The sequence below is a fragment of the Amblyomma mixtum genome, chromosome 2, assembly GCF_055824585.1.
Source record: "Amblyomma mixtum isolate Tamu chromosome 2, ASM5582458v1, whole genome shotgun sequence".
Classification (NCBI taxonomy): domain Eukaryota; kingdom Metazoa; phylum Arthropoda; class Arachnida; order Ixodida; family Ixodidae; genus Amblyomma; species Amblyomma mixtum.
In genome coordinates, this window is record NC_143013.1 from 139220063 (window position 1) to 139237797 (window position 17735).

General features: G+C 46.9%; 1 protein-coding gene across 1 annotated transcript in view; it reads right to left on the bottom strand.

The window, feature by feature from the left end:
- LOC149361084 (arylsulfatase B-like) overlaps positions 1–17735 on the bottom strand; it is a 69015-nt gene that overhangs the window by 40219 nt on the left and 11061 nt on the right. Inside the window, exons 2-5 of the mRNA XM_089572584.1 lie at positions 13093–13252; positions 11799–11911; positions 3985–4095; positions 576–701 (exon numbers count right to left, since the gene is read on the bottom strand). Coding sequence (XP_089428710.1) covers positions 576–701; positions 3985–4095; positions 11799–11911; positions 13093–13252 — 510 coding nt within the window. The remainder of the gene's footprint in view (positions 1–575; positions 702–3984; positions 4096–11798; positions 11912–13092; positions 13253–17735) is intronic.

The window sequence follows — 17735 nt, forward strand, 5'->3', positions numbered from 1 at the left end:
GCATTATGGGTACTTCCAAAGGGTATGAATATTCTTTCGATATATTCATTATTTATCAATGAACCGCTTTGTTATAGCCAGGATTCAGTGCATTTAATATCCCTGCTCTTATTAAGCATCTGAATGAACGTGATCTTAAGTCAGATTGCCGAGGAAGCTGTTCATGCAGTATGGCTCGGTGAGAAAACAATGGTGATGCCTTATACATTCTTGCTGAAATTGCCTCTCAGAGATGAACTGCAGTGCTATCTGCAGCTTCAGCAACGTCTCTTGTTTTAGCTATGTGACATAGGGAGAGATAATTTGTTTCTTCTCCTGGGAACTTGTTTATCTTTCTCATCAAAATTTCAGTTCATCCTCTTAAGTTTCGAAATCCTGCACACGAGACGCGGTCGACAAAAATAAAGGAGGCGATTGTATGTAGACACTGCGAGACTGAGCGTATACTGAATATCTTCCCAAACTTTCTGACTAAAATTGAGACAGCAGTGTTTCGACATCTGTCGTCGCTCACAGGTCAGCATTGCGGGGCCAAAGCCATCGGTTATTGCAAACCAGTCTTGTAAGTAGCGCACCTTTTTCGTGTCGTGACGACGGATGATGTTGACCACCCTGTCGGTGAATAGTGTGGTGCTGTATACTCCGCCAGTGTCAGTTACCAGGGTCTCGTTCTCCCACATGTCGACACCGCAGTCGTTTCTCTGCGTGGGCACAAAAAAAACACCATAAAACAGAGCGCTTCACTCCATGGCTGTGTGCAGACGCCTGTGACAAACGACCTGTGGATATTCTTCGGCGGGAAATAGTGGATAGTTGGTGAGTTGGGCGGGCTGCCTCTGATAGATAAGCCAATGAGGAATCTTGTATAACTAATATTGCAGTAGCTAAGAAATGGCAGCGAAGCCATTCAATAATCTTGTATGCCATTACTGGCTGCTGACCAGGCAGCCAGTGTAGTGCATTGACTCTAACAGTGGATCGGGTAGCGCCCCTCTCAGACGCTAGCATAGGCCTTCATCGCAGCAAATTTCCCGGGTCATACGCCAGTATAGTAGTTTTATTGGAGCCAGTTTTCTCCGGATCTCGCCCAGTGCCGGGACATTGTTGACGTGCTGCTTGGGGTGAGTGTGAGACAGCGTCCTCTACCGTCCCTTGGATCACAAACTCTGCCTCATGGAAGCAACTGTTGATGCACTACGCAGTCAGTTCCATCCACGCGAACTTATTCCATGGAGGAAATAGAAGCACCTGAACTGAGACGTAGATACCTTGTCACTCAATTGCTATCAGTATGCACTGGCAACTTGGCGACGGTATAATACCTCGAGCACATGAATTATGCCGATGTGAAGTGGCAGGTTTGCCTTATTGCGTTCGTTGGCAAAACAGCGTGGTCATTTCAGTCAGAGTACGTAGCACGTGCACGCCGCACGGCTGTGCAGCATAAGTACGCGATTTTCAAGTTTTTTTATTTCAAGTCGAAAATTTATGTCTAGTCGAACACTCGCCGAAATAAATGTTGCCTATCATCCAGCCCTCTTTTTCGTGCGCACTAAAATGCACTTCACTGCGCCTTACTACTCTTCTCACGGACACACGGCGGTCGCTACTGGCTGGCTTCCATGGTATGGCATCGAAGGACGATAACTCGAAGCATACTGCAGTTTACACGAGCCCCATTCGAGGAATGCGTTTTTGATAGCCCCATCTAGTAAAAAGCTTCGTAGGCGTCCCACACAGCACACAGCCGGTATTTTTGGTTTCATTTCTTTGCTTTAGGGGGGTTCTCTCGGAAACGGGGAGGTAGTGTCACGGAGGCTTGAGGCGCTCGTCACTCTCCCCTCGTGAGGGAAGCGAAGATTTTCTGCTCCAGGAGTGAGTCTCCTCGTTCGCTGTGACCGAGATGAGCGGCCACACTTGTTCCTTGTGTCTGAGAAGCGATGCCATTTCTCTAATACAAAATTTGACAGCAGCTGTGTTTTCGTTATTTACGAGGGGGTGTTCGTTATAACTGCGGCTGTTGTAAGTGGGCTAGACTGTACTCGTTTTGCCACTGTGGCTCTTGTTACGGCTGTTTCTGTACTCCTTGACTCAACTCTTGACAGCACGATGATTTCTTGTGCCTAGTTCCTCTCAGCTTGCTAAAAGATTCGGCAGCTTCTAGAAAGTTTTTGAGAATAAAATAGGCGAAGTGGTAGAGAAGGTTGTTTCTAAAATCCAGTTCAAGTGACGCACTTCAGCCAGTTTATGACGATTGAAATATTACTGGATTATATCAGAATGCAAAGAACACGAGATATTGTTGGAGTGTAAAGCCGCTCGTGTTAGGGGAAAGAGTTAGGGACGTGCTCACCAGAAAAAAAAATGCAATACTTTCCTTTTGGGCTAGGGAGGCACGTAGCCTGAAGAGTTTCCAGGCGGTTTTCGTAAACGCTTTGCCTTTGCGCCTGCACTCGGGTTCGGGTGATTACTGACTTTCTCGTCTCCCTCGGCCTCGCATCACGGCACAGAGGCGGCATTGCACACGTAAATTTAAACTTTATGCACTTGGGAGAAACAATGGTGTTTGAGTATAAAACTAAGTGCCGATTTTTGTAATTAGGTTTTCGATCTGGTTTTATCCGGCGAGGCAGACAAACCCTGATTTCTCGAAAATTTATCATGAGCTACTTAAGAGCTACGACGGCTATGGTAACTCCTGCGCTATGTGCTGGTGATTTTGCATGGACTTTGGTCTCTATTTTTACGCAACTTTAGCTGAGGTTTCTCGTGAGCAAACCGACTTTATGTCGTCCTACATCAGTGCCGCGATGTAGCAGTCTGGTAGGTTACAGATAGCCATGCCACGTTGACATCCAATGGGTATTTTGAAGTTTCCCGTAGGATTAAAGAAATGCTTTTGCAGAACCACTGAAAATCATGATATTTTTACTATGATTCAATAAAATGACCAGTAGCATGCTTAATTTTTGACTGAGCCAAATATTTCTTCAGAGTGCCTTGAAGTTCATTCAAGTGGTGTTTCATTGTATGTGCTGCGAGCTGAATCGTCAGGAACGAGAACAGAATGGGAAATGCAAAATATATTGCTTTGAAGTGTACTGGCGTCATATGTCACAGCCCCTTAATTCGGTCCACAATTTACTTTCCATTAGGTTTTGCTTAGCGAAAACAGGCCAATCTACAGACGATGCTATAAAACATTCGCATCTTGCAAAATTTTGGCGCGAAAAACACGGACAGAAAGAGTAGACGACACGAGCGCTCGTGTCGTCCACTCTTTCTGTGCGTGTTTTTCGTGCTAAAATTTTGCAAGATATATGTCAACCAACTCGCCCAATATGCAACTGTTGAAAAAATTCGCACCACAAATGAAACGCACATACAAGAGCAGGGGCGAACAAGACAGGACAGGGCAGGAATTGAAAGGAACAAGGCAGTTTCTGTGTAACGCTAAGGGCAAGCGTGAGCGTGAAATCATAGAAGCTTTTCTTTTTTTATCAAGAAGGCTGGTGGCAATTCCGTCAAAAAGCCTTCACTATCGTTGGTTGACAATGATATGGCTTTTTTGGAGAACTGCGGTCAGACTTTACGTCATGAGAACTGAAAATATTTAAACGCCTAATGTTTTCAAATAAAATCATTTGGAAGAGCAGAACCGTTCTCTTTTGTTCGTCCCTGATCTTGTCTGGGCGTTTCCATTGTGCTGCGAATTTTTTTTACAACATGGATAAGAACCAACTGGTCCAAATCACTGTGCTGCTACATAAGTAGACCTTTTTAATAAAACATTTCACTCGCAAATTACTAACATCGAGCACCTTCCATGAAATGTTTGGGCATGTGCTTTTTTCTTTCAATAAATACGGTAAAACACACCTATACGATGCGAAGACGCTAAGGGTAGGCATGTAGCGAGAAGCAAAGCAAAACACGTATAAACCCAGGAGGAGGACTAATGTCTAAAACCGCAGATGATCTCACCAGGCTGGTCAAGGGGCTGTAGTAGTATTGGCCGTAGTTGTAGAAGCCGAAAAAAGAGTCGAAGCCTCTTCGTGTGGGAGTGTACACGACGCTGGAGTACCCCAGGTGCCACTACCGGATGAAGAAGAGAGCGAATGAAAAATGTGGGAACTTACGTACAGCTCTTTCAAATGCAAGCTGAAGCAAAATACAAAATGTGCTGTGCCTCTACAACACTGAAAATGAAATGCAGTGCCGCCACCAGCGGCGATTTTTTGCAAACAAACTGCGGTAAACGGCGAAAATAATTTGAGCGCGGTTCCCTGAGTGTGGGCTACACCTTCATTCAGTTCCCGCTGTGTTTCAACTGAGTAGTAGTACAACTTTTACCCAAATATTTTCAGCAATAAATGCGTCTTATGCTGCCGGAAAAAGAACATCAGCACAGCGGAAAAGAGCTGATGGGTTGACTTTTACTATGACCAAGAAATCTACAGAATTATCCTCATACTTTTCTTAAGTCGACTGTGTTTCTTTAAGGAATTTTTTCCCCTTTTAAGTTACTTCATTAACGGGCACAGGTTATTTTTTTTAGATTGGGATGTCATAAATAATTACCGGAAAGTCCCTGGTTGCTACCACTACTTTTTAATGTATAATCCTTGTCAGAAGTTCGTAGCCCAGGTAGTTTGCGTCTAATCCGTGCAGTGCGGCTCGAGTAGCATTTGTGGAAGTCATATCGATTGGAGGGGGCAGTACCAAAAATCTTACCTTCAGGACACTTTTATCACTGGGAATGCATTACAAGCAACACGGTGTGGTACTGAAGCAAACCACCTGGGCTCGAAACTTATGACAAAGAGGTACCCTCCTCTTCATAGGTACCGCAACGCATCACCGACGGCATTCGCACACCGGCCTCATAGATGTTGCTTAAGCTGCATCACCAGCGCTCTAAATCTCTCAGCACGAAAAAGTTGGAAAATGATGGCCTTATTATTAACATCATCATCATAATCAGCCTGACTGCACCCAGTGTAGGGCAAAGGCCTCCCCAATAACTCTCTGATTAACCATGTCCTGTGCCAGCTGCGGCCACCTTATCCCCGCAAAATTTCTAATCTCATCTGTCCACTTACATCCTGTCGCATCTGCTAGCTTGCGTTTTCTTGAGATCTACTTTGTTACCCTTAACGACCATCCTTAACGGCAAGGTGGAAGCCTTGCTAAGGCAAGGATTCCACGTTGCCTTAGCATTACATGCGCTGCCCATGCCCATTTCTTTTTCTTTATTCAACTACATGTCAATAACTTGTTTGTTCCCTGACCCAATCACCCGCCTAAATGGGTTACCTAAAACTGTGCGATGCACACCAGCAAGTCTCGCAACGTTTTCGGCCATTTGCGGTGCGCAGACAAAAAATATCAGTTTTTCCATCTCTACTGGACGTGTATGCCTCGTTTCATACATGGTGTCAGACGTGGCCAGTTCCCGCGCCAAACACTGACGGAGCTTTCACCTCCAACGTCGTTGTGTGTTTGGCCCGCGCAACAACTACATTTTCTTACAGTCTGTACTTTTGCGGCGCGAACCGTGTGGCGCCATCCTGGCGTCTGTTCCGCCCGGCAACCTTTGTTTTAGCCTGCTGCGACTTCTTATTGCTTCATAAACGTAGTTCCCTTCAGCAAGTGCATTCGTAGTTCAACGGATGAGAAGTGTCGAGTAGTCACGTGATCAGCAAATGGGGAGAGCACTTAGACCGTTGCATGCTCACTGTGATGTCAGGTGACCAGTGTTGATGTTGCGCGATGTTATAGGAGGTCAAGCGTGGCGTTACTCCGCCACTGAAATCATATAAAATAACGTATGAATGCTGAACAGCTGTGCAGTCAAATTTATATTGCAGATAAAAAAATAACAATAATCGGGTGCGAAACGAAATGAGGAGGAGGAGGAGGATATAGAAGAGGAAAGGCAGGGAGGTTAACCGAGATAATAATCGGTTTGCTACCCTACACGGGGGGAAGGGGGTGAGGGGATAAAAAAAAGAAAGAGAAAGGAGAGTAACAGAAAATTGAAGTCACTATAAAATGTCACTGTTCGTTAAAGTCACAGCCTATCGTGCAGGCCAGAAGTTCTCAAGAAGCGGAGCAGTGCCTTGCAGGCCTTCTCCGCCGACGACCGCCGCGGCCAGGGGCCGAGAATCTTCATTTCCGTGAAAGGGCGTGTATCTAGGCGCTCCAGCGCACGGCTGAGAGACTGCCTTTCGGTGGTGTAGGCAGGGCAGTCACAAAGAATGTGGGTTATGGTCTCGTCTTGCCCGCAGATGAAACATGCAGGGAAACGAAATGAAATTGCAAGCAAGCGCTGCGAGTGGAACAATTTTTTCGTGTCCACCAACGTCAACGCAGCCAAGGACAGTGTTGAAAGATTCGTTTTCCCCTGCTGGAATAATGGAAGGGAGCAATGTTTCTGGCCATATATATTTGTGCCTCAACTAAGGGTTCCACTTAAACTGACGAACACGGAGGCAGCTATGAAAAGGAAAATGATAGGTGTAACGTATATTTGGACTAAAAAAATGGAAGCAAGAAAAATGTGCCCCAGCCCGCACAGCGTTAAGAGACAGGCAGAGAGCAGCGAGAATCAAGGAAGAAATGCGAGTCAGTGACATCGCAGTGCAAACTGTAGCGATATGGGGCAGCCTTTCGCCGCTACATCCACACCTTCCGTGAAGGAGCTTAGTCCTTCGCCCAGCTGGCCCTGTCCCGACGCGTGGACAGTAAGCCGCGTCGAGAAGGAGCGGGAAACTGTTTTCCCAAAAAATCAGGAAGAAGCGGGTAATGGCAAGGCATGTAATGGGAAGACAAGGCAACCCTTTTATCTATTTTCCACCCCCTCTTGATTGATATATATTCTCGGTATTTCGAAATAAAAATTCAGTTGATAGTCAGCGCCTGTATACGTCTTTCCTTGTTTCTTGTGTCCCGTCCTCTGCGCTGCTCCCCCACGATGCAACAGTACCAACTAGCCCAGCAACTTGCTCTTCTGAACCGATGTTCGTTAAGGGTAATTGACTGAATTCCAGGAGAATGCAAGCATAGCAGGAGGTGGCAGAAGGTTATGTGGGCGGATAAATTTAGAAAGTTCGCAGGGCTTCTGCTGGCATACGAGGCTGATAATTGAAGGAATATGAGAGACGTCATTGCCCTGCGTGGGCGTAGCAAAAATGATGGGGACAACTATGATATTTGTGCCGCATGTGAGTCCGCTGCCATACAAAAATCTGATACGAATTTAAATCTGTCTGGTATGGTTTCATATGTGTTACGAGCTATATCTTCCACAAATGGGTCACGTACGAGCTCACCTGGCCAGTATATCAGTAATACCTGTATGTGTTAAAACATATGTCTAGGATGAGCACATTTGCGTCATACCAGTTTCTATGTTACAATTACGTCTCGTGTTAACTGATCTGGGTGGGTTATAACCTATATGTGGTAAGATATGTGCCTCGTATGAACAAATATGGTTCGTACGAGTTCATATGTCTCCCAGAAATGTCTCGTATGTACTCATATGTGCTCCGTACCAGTTCATACGTCTCACTGATGTGTCGAACGAACACATACGTGCAGCACACGAGTTCATGCACACGTGCCGCCAGCGTTCCTTCTGCGGACTTATATGAAGCATACTTCAACTCACGTGATCTTTGATGTGTTTCGTGTCCACGGACTTCTTCCTTGTGCGAAATAGATATACGTCCGTGTATTGCTCTTATGCAGTCGTGCATGTTTCGTGAAGTAAAGGTAGAAGAAGGAACAAACAAGTGATTAACGCATTAAATTCCGCGTTTCATAAGCGTTTAGATAAGCGTTTAGTTGGAAGGCATTGATCCGTTCTAAAGCTACGTAGAAAATAACGCCAGTCATTTTTGTGGTACAGCTCTAGGTGTAGCAAAAAATACGCGCGATGAGAGCACAATCAACGGGTGGCGCTGTGAATATTATGACATATACCAAAAAGTTCAAAAGCTTAACACAATGCACACCAAGATCCATAGTATCAGGGAGCCCAGTCGTCTAGTTCTGCTCCCTGAACCAGGCAATTCAGCTCTTGACCTCACATCGTAACATCCAATTACACCGGCTAGCTCCGTCGTCAATGTAATGGAAATGATAGCGTGAGTCTTGTCACACAAATATAATGCTGCCACTTCCTGTGACAGCCATGTAGTGTGTCAGATTCCGGTCGCCGTTGTGTGCGGACGCAGGTTGAAGCGATTTAAGCGAGCGGCGAGTTGTTACTGTATGTTCCGGTGGGCGGTTTATTGTATATTTGTATCTTCCTACTCTACACATGACCAATTATCTCCATTTGTGCGCCTACAAAACCACAAGCAATACATTTTTTTTGTGGAATCCGAAAATTTTCTTACAGTGCAATAATTATTTTCCCCGGAGATTTTAAATGCGTGTTATCTAATCATGATATATCAAGTGAAGCATCTTTCAGAGGTTCCTTCACAATTTCGTTTAATGGAATATTATATGACTTCCGCTTGTTTGATGTTTGTGAGAATGTGTGCGGTTCTAAAACCGTTCAGTATACTAATTTTCAAGAGACTAACCATTGCCGGTTAGCTAGAGTTAGGGTTCCATTGGACCTGTTGCGGCTTTTTCAAGATTTTGATTCGACTTCCGTCTCCTTTAGTGACCATTTTCTTGTCTGTCAGTATTGGGAAGAGAATTGAGAAATGAGGTCGATGAGGCTATTACAGTTTGTGAATGATGCCTTGGAGTGGCTAAAGAAGGGAGTGGGGAGTGGTTAGGTGATAAAGATGAACGAAATGGAAAGAGCAGCAGAACTTGCAAACAAGGGTTGCGTCGCAGTCCGCTTGAAAATAATCTCATAGCACTGTTGGAAGAGAAATGCCAGTCACCAGGGCATGCACCAAGGACATACGTACCATGAAATCTGAAATGGAAACGCTGGATAAAGAATGCTTTCAAGGCGCACTCATACGGGCAAGGGCGGATGAACTCCTGCTTAGTGAAGCACGTGCGAAGAGGGCTCTCAGTACGAAGAAATGTATGTTTGTCAGAATCACGTAAATGAAATTGAATGTCGTGGAACGGCGACTAGCGATGACACAGAAACAAAACAGCGTTTTGTGAATTTTACAGAATCTTCTTTTCTGACTTCATTTCATTACTACTACAAGCAAACAATGCGACAAAAATAAAGCTCAAGTCTCCCAATAATATAAAAGAAGTAACTAAGGCTATTGACGAATTGAACAATGTAAAGTTTGCAAGCCTTGATTGTGTCACTGCATCGTTTTACTACACGTTTAAACATAAAATAGGCCCATGGTTACCTCAAGTTTTTACAGAACCATATGATCGCAATATGCTTCTCCCATCCTTCGCGTGCTCCAACACTACACTTACACCAAAGACCGACGATGCTATCAAGCTGAAAGAAATCCCGAATTACCATCCAATCAGCCTGACCAACGCACATTATGAAATACTTATAAAACTACAGGCTAGGAGCATGACTGATGTTGCAGCCATGCTCCAGATTTATCTGGAGAAGGGATTTCATCAGGTCCCACATGAAGTTCTATTTGTAATGCTAGAGCACACAAATGTTGGGCAGGTGATTTTGGAAGTCTTGCGCATGGCGTACAAGGCGCGTCAAATTATACTAATTATGAACAATTGAGCAAACTTGGGAAGGGAAAAGAGGAGCTCATTGTCCTGTGCGAGAACCCTCTTATGCTACCTACGCATCAAGAATAAAAGAGTCAAGGCCCTCGTTAGCTATTGAGCAGACAAGTGAAGATAAAAGAAGTATTCGGTATGACATACATGACGGAAGCCAACAGTCACTGAAACCAAGGAGCATGGGAAATTTTCTGGTGATGGAGATGAATTGAACATTAACGAGGTAGTAATTTTAAAGATCATTCATTACAAAGCATAAAAAAACAACCACATTCCGCCAGTGGGATTCGAACCCACAACCTCCGTATTTCGCGCCCTGCTTTCTACTAACTGAGCTACGGTGATGGCTGTCCAGTGTTCTGTTTTCGGCGGCATTTCTGTGTAGTGTAACCGAACCTTGAGAGTGTTCACCAGCGCCACCCTCGTCCATAGCCGCTGGTGTAGTAAAGTAGGAACGTGACCTCACGTGGAGGGCGAGTGGTGCCCGAATCCTGTTATGCTGTTATGCCCGATCGTTACGTCATGCATGGCGGAAGCCAAAACTCACTGAAACCAAGAAGCAAAGGGCAGCATGTGGCACGTGATTGTTTTTTCTTCTGGTTTCTGGTATATTATCTTTAAAATAATTACTCTATTAATCTCCGGTTGAGGAACACCACAAACAATTAAAGAAAAGATATTCCCTATGCCCCTAGGTTTCAGTGACTGTTTTCAGCGCCATAACCACTCAATCACGGCGGCAGCTCGTTGGTACCTATTGTAACGTTAATTATCTGTTCAGTGTTAATGCCGAAAAAGTGGAATTGGTAAGTATGTGTTCACCGTCAATACAGAAAGAATCGTTAACTTTGTTTCTCTGTTATATAACACTTTATGTTCTTTATTGAATCTGTTACATCCAAAGTAGCCTCTGTCAGTACCATGTATACCTTTCTATAAAGTTAAGCACACACATGATTTCTCAAAAGGGCACGTACCCCGTCAAGCCTTCATCAGCTTTTTGTCTGTGCTCCTGACTTCTGGAATTATTTCATTTCATTCATTTCATTTATTTTCCTTAAAGGCCCGGTGAGGGGCGTTACATAAGGGGTGGGTACAATATTCGTTGGAAATATTCGTGCAATATTCGATGTCGAATTAATTCAATTAAAATTGAATTGAAGTTGGCTTGAAGTTGAATTGATGCAGGCGAAGAGCGTGAAACGTGGTTGCGTACACATGCAAATGCCGAAAAGAAGAGGTCAGCGATGAATTCGTCGTAGGAATGTGCAGTGCACCAAACGCTTAATCGTAGATGAAGGCGGTCCTTCGGCAGATTTCGAAGTCGAACGACGCACACGGCGAGCTGAACAGCAACGCAAAAGAAGAAAGCGGGAACGTGTGTCAGCCGATCGAGCAGATATAGCGAGAGGGTAAGCTGAAGCAGAGCGACGAAGACAATATATCCGTGTGAAAACCGATGCGGAAACAAATCAAGAACGGGAAATGCGAAAACCAGCGAGAAAGAAGCTCGAATAGTAAAGCCGATGGAGGAATGTGCAGTTGAGAGTAATGTACAAAAGTGACTTACAGAGCACACTGAATAGAGCGAACAGTGACTCGAATTGCGGGCAGTTTAATGTAAGAGGAAAGCCGACGGGCTAGTGCAAGACCTTTTCGTTGCAATGCAACATTTTAATATTATAAAAGGAAGAAAAAGTTGCGCCAGTTAAAAAAAGACAAACGTCCTAGCGCACCTAAGCCGCATTTGGCTTAACTAGCTAAATCGGGGGTGATTTCGTTTTTTTCTTTGCTTGGACGTTATAGGCTCAAACACGGAACTTCGAAATATGTTTTGTGTATTAATAATAGCATTCGTAATTGTTGGCGTGTCTTTACAACTTAGCGCTTCGCTACTCATTAGGAGACTAAAGTGACAGTATGAATGTGCTCTGGTTTAGTATTATGTAAGATGCATGCCACGAGCTCTCATCCTTGATGATGACACTCTCTGACCAACAAATTTGGAATTACATTTTTCTGTCGGCACCTACTCAATCCTCTTTCTTCAAAAGGCAGTGTCCAAACGAAAATGTGCATGAGCGACCTGCACTCACCTTTCCAACAGCGTAGGTCCGGTACCCCAGCTTGCGCAGTTGCTCAGCCATCGTCGGTACAGCGGTGTTCATGCCGCCCACCTCCGCGGGGTATATAACGTCATGCTGAAGACCTGCGCGAGCACAAGCATGTCGGGTGGAACAAAGAAAAATTTGCGATGTTTGCACACGTTTAAGCTGCTATAATCCAATACTCAAAGCTAGTTTACGGTAAGCGTGTTAAATCTGAGTTAAGATACTGTACAAGTGAGGAAACTAAATCTTGATACGTTCGAAGAGTACTCATAGCGAACAGGCCCACTTTGATTTTTATAACATACACCTCCACTGGAACGCTTTGCAGCGCCCGCGGTAAGAGCTCAGCGTGGTTCAAGGACGCGAGGCTAATAAACTATGCGGAGCGAGGGAGGCAAGCGGATCGTAGTGATCTACGTGTTCGCCTCTACTGCAGTCTGAAACATAGTTTCTAGTCACGATCTCTATCTTAGGCGGAAGTACCAGAAATACGCTATGATGATTACAGCAGAGGAAGAGGTACGTCACCTGTAGATCATGTGAGCCGCCCTTGTGAAGACATATTTCACTACGGTGCAACGATTTCCGGACACACGCGTTAGGCGAGTTTTCCATGCGGGCGTAGCAATGCCCTTGTAACGTATCATAGAGCTCAGTGCTCTCTCGTTGCACACCGCTTCAGCTGCATCAGCGCGAAAATGTGTTTAGTTGCAAGGCCAGTGATATATCCCTAAGATGAAGGTGGGCCAGAATAAATTGGTGTCAGTCAGCTTGCGCGCTCAAACTTGCAGCATCATGCATTGTCGTGAAAAAAGAACAATGGCAGCGCCTAACTTCAGGCATTTACTTTTCTTTATCGAACTTTTCAGTTACTGCAAAACTGGTCGTGTCTGAGCTGGTTGGTACAGAGCTCGAGTGGCATGAGCACGGCAATAGACACAAACACATAAAAGACTAAGCACAACGCTGACACTATCAAAACGTTTATTCTAACGAATAACACAAAGAATAAAATGTCATGTCGCCACTGTATATCTTGTCTTTCCCATTAATAAATTTGTTGACAGTGTCAGCGTAGTGCTTTGCCTTTTGTGTGTTTGCGTCTATTCACGTGCAGACGTCACTAAAGCTTTTCAGTTACTTTTCCGCTGTGTTTCCTACATTTGCTTGTTACGTTCTACATTTCACTGCTCCACTTTGTAGAATCCCTTGGTATGGAGCGTATCAGTAAATGAAAATGAAGTCGTTCAGCTCGATACCACTGGGAACGCAAACTCACCGAGCCTCATCGGGTACAGTCCGGTTAGGATGGCTGCCCGTGACGGCGTACACGTCGGTAGCGAGTAGTACTGGGTGAACAAAGTTCCAGTCGCAGCCAAGGCGTCTAGATTTGGCGTCGGTATCTGGCAGGCGCCGACGAGCGACGTATCGGCCCATCCCTGAATTTGGTCAGCAGAAAAAATGCACATCGCCGTGACTGCCCGTAGCGAGGATAACAGGCTGAAAAATTAAAATATCGTGTGGTATGCTTTTTTGCTTCTATGACTTTCTTCGACAGCTTTTCTGCATAACCATCCAGCAGGCCCTAGAACCCAGTAATTGTTCCGTAAGCATGAAAGCAGCGCTCCTAGACCTCTCACGTATTACACAAAGTGCTTCATAGGCACTGTCAGACGCCCACTGAAGTAACATTTATTCCTTCATGCACCAAGTAACCCTTTAGCGTATCTGCTAATTTTGGTTAAGAGACGGAAACGGGTTTATTGCGCGCGGCTTTTAAGACGGCGAGTCAGCGAAATTCTAGCAGTTTACTGCAAGTTTGATATCAAACCATTCACGGCAATCGCATGGAGGAAATAAAATGGTTTCTTTCGTACGCTTCAGTTAGGCAAGAAAAAAGTTAACTGTGGAAGAGGCACGAGTAAACACAAACAAGCCATAATACTCTGGTATAAAGGTGGCTATAAAACAGCAGTATCATCATGAAGAGTAAATACTGTTGAGATCTTGTGCTGAGTACAAGTCTACAGAAGTGAGCCAAAAATTTACAGATAAGTTTTATGGATACTATTCCTGCGCCTCGAAGCGACGTCAGCTATCGGTTTCAAGCGCGAGCCATTCTGTACGACGTCATATGGTTCAAACGAAGTCACTTGTGAATGGCTGTCACTGGTTGGCCATGAAACGTCAGACCGTTTAAATGCACGAAAAACCTCAACAATGATGGTAGTCGCTTTCTAGCTTCTTCAGTGACTCGATAGTGGTGGTGCCAAGCGCGACAAATAGGCGAGCAGGGTGTCGAATTTGACGGCTGAGCGCAGGCCCGGCCTATAATATTTATTTTTAAAGCAAAAGCCTTATATGTCCCATTAGCGCAAAACCCACCGTCCTCCGTTCGTCAGCGTCCATGGCACGAAATTTTATATTGATATCACCATGCTCTCGCATTACATCAACAAAAGCCCATACGATAGTGACGTCTGCAGCAGAGAACAAAAAATAAAATTTATTCGGAAGGCGCTGGGAATTGGACCAATCAGATTTCCGAGGCAAGCATGCAACCCATAGACCACAAAACCGCGTTCTTGGCGGATAAAGGTGAATCTGGTGTATGCCTTTAAATAAGGCTGTATGCTAATGAAGCCCGTGCGCCGCAAAGCAGTGCCGCAAGCCACCACTTGGTTGGGAAATCGCGGGGTAGCAGCTCAGTGCCAAAACTACTAGTGCAACATAGGAGGCTTCTAGGACCGAACTGCCCGGTCCGGCTTGCGCCCCAGGCACACGCCGCCACGTTTTTCATCTTCTACCACATTGCGTAGCTGGTATCAAGGTACCAGTAGCGAGCGCCGAACTCAGCGTCACTGCTTTGCGGCGTTGGTGGGCGCTACAGGGACCCCCACCTAGACGGAACAGGGAAATAGATGCACGCACGAGGGTGAGGTGGGGCTGTCTTTGCGACACAAAATCGGCGGATACGCCGAAGACTTCCGAGGGATGCTCCGTAGCAGGTGCCTCGATGTGGGCCGGTTTGAGGCGGTCGAACAAAACCACCTCCATGCCTCCGTTCACGAAGATGGTCGCGAACTTGGGCGCCTTGTGACAGACGCGGTACGGCCGCTCATAGAAGGGTGTAGAGGCGCCTTTACACCGTTTCGCCGGAGAGATAGATGCGTGACGCGCAGATGTTCAACGCAGTCCTGTAAGTGTTGAGGTACTGGAGAGGCGGTCGTGAGGGAGCTGAAGAAAACAAACAAGTCTCTAGGAAGCCGCAGTGGTGCAGCGAAGACAAGTTGACGTGATGAACAGCCAACGTAAGGTAAAGAGGGCACAGTCAGATTGCCGGCCGCTATCCATTGTAACAATGTCAGGGCAGCCGAAGCAGGAAACTCATGCTGAAGCAGGCTGTTTCAGATAAAAGTAATGAAGAGAAATTTAAGTACGGATGGGCACGCCACAGGCCGGTAACCAAGGGCGCAACAGGCCCATCCAGGCTGGGAGCCGTAAGGAGGGCGTTCACGAGCAGCTGAAGCTACGCAAGAACTGTACAGAAGGGTAGTAAGGCAAGTCGAACGATGCACGAGAGGCGCGTGTACTGGCGAATCCATCGAAGAATTGTCAAATCCGACCTGTGTCTGGAGCAAAAGTTCCGCGGACTCGAAGACGGAAGTCGTCAGAACGGAGCCTCCGATGTCCAGAGGTGGTAGGAATACGGGGGCGCGCAGTTTCGCGAATGCCTTCTGAAAAGGCGCGCCGGAAGTGTTTTTGTGAGTCCATTCGTGACAGGCCTGACGCAACACCAAGTCCTTCGCCTTCCTGGTCCTGCGGCGGTAACAGTGCCGCCTGAAACGCGGTGTGATAAATTGGGAGAATCGGCGGGTCCGAGCAACGCTGGAAGTGTCGGCAACGCAGCGCCGCTCGAACGCAGCGCCGCTCGACGGCGAGCTCAGGAGACCACAATGGCTTATGGGACGGAGCACTCGCAACCGTGCGCTTGTGGCGCTCAATCAGCGCGGTAACCCGGTCGTGGAACCGGTTGACCACGGCCTCCAGTGCGTCGGAGGAGCGCAGATCGGCACCAGCAACCCGAAGAAACCATTTTTCCCTTGCGAGGTGCCCAAGGAGAGAGCTCGGGATGCACCAGTTAGGCGGTGCTGTTCCGGAGGAGGACCAATGGACATCTCATTGCAAGAGAGCTCGGAAATAGATTCGGCGTCCGAGATGGTCCGGTGTACCCGCAGCTGAGCAGGTATGGTGAAGTGAGCGCGACGTCATTCCACGACTCTGCGTAATGGTTATCGTAAGTGGGGCACAGCTAGGATTATTTAAAACGGTCATTTGGTGAGCCAGGGAAAAGTGGACGAGTTTTGAGCCACGCGAGCCGGAGGGTGCAGGGCCCCCCTATTCGTGCTTGGCGTTGAAGTTACTGGCCAGGATGATGGTGCAGTCGATTGCCAAGGCGAGCATTTCGTCCAGTTCCCCTCGCGAAGAGTCAAATTGGGCGCGCGGAGGGGAGTAAATCGAGACAAAGAGGATGCATGCAGATTACGCGCCGCAGAGCACCGACACAGCGAATGTAGAGGCGTGAATCCGGCGAGCTCGGATGGGATTGAGCAGAGATGACGGCTACCCGACCAGGAAGACCGGAGACCACGCCACCGGCCAGAGAACGGTCTGCCACCGCCGCCAGAGAAAAGGAAGAGAGGAAACGACTCGAGGGGGCAGCCGTCGCACGCCGGGTATGGTGATGGTTGATCTGGAAGAAACTAGAACTGGCCATGGCGATATAAGGAGGCTTAGGAACGGGGATCACATGTGCAGACAAGCAGAAAAGGATCACATGTGGACGAGAGCGGCATGATAGGGGAGAGTAAAAGAAGGGAATGTAGGAAACAGGATCCGGCGGCGGTGGGCAGCACCAGTGGCAAATACCCCGAAAAGGCCCGAGTGCAAGGCGACCGACAGTGGCCAGTGTAAGATATGGAAGTGGTAAAGTTAAAAGCGGCGCTAAAAACTTGAAAACAGAAACGGCAAGGTAATTAAGTGAAACCGAGAAAGGAAGAGGGGAAGATGAAGGCGAATAGGGGCAAAGAGCAGCATAAAGCCATCGTCCCGTCTTTGATCTCACAGCTAACACGTCCCCTGTCGTTGCGTCGTGCAATCTGTCAGCCTATACGCCATTACTACTTTTCCTCCTCTATAAACGCTCCTCTTGCCTCCAGTTCACCGCCTGTGTATTGGCCACTCACCGGTAGTGTGTATGTGCCATTTTAATTGAGGCCATCTAACCAACCAAAGTCTCGTAACCACCAAAATTCGCGAAAATCGCAGTTGCAAGGGCCCGAAAAGGACTGAAGCGTGCGACGGGCACACGAAGAATTGTTCGTGTATTGAATAATGAGCCGGGTGTGAAGAGCCGAGACAAAAGGTGTAGTAATCTTCCTGTAGAGTCGACAGAGAGTAAATGGAACACTGGGGCAGCGACTGAAACGTTTCGCGGGCCACAAAAAGAGAAGAAAAAACGACAGAGTGATTAACAGATTGCGGCGGTGGTGCAAGCAGGAGGGCCAAGCACCGGCTGCGAATGGAATCGATAACGGGCAAAAGTAAAAGGAGGAAAATTTAATGGAGAAGACGATAGGAGCAACCTGAGTCTCGACGGTGCGGTTCGCGGAAGAGGGACGCAGAGCGACCGCGGCCGGGTCATAAGAGTTTCTGGCTCCAACGCGAGCAGCGCACTACTGCAATATAGAGCAGGAGGCACGCTCAGCTGAACAATTAGAGGGCGGTCAGGCGCGTCCCATGGGCCGCACTTAGAGTTAGGGTCCTGCACAAGGCGGCGGCACTCTCCGACAGGGTGAGACCCCGCTCATCGTGAGTAGCGCCTTATAGTGGTGCGTTGCATGCGGGCACGCCTCAAGGGCG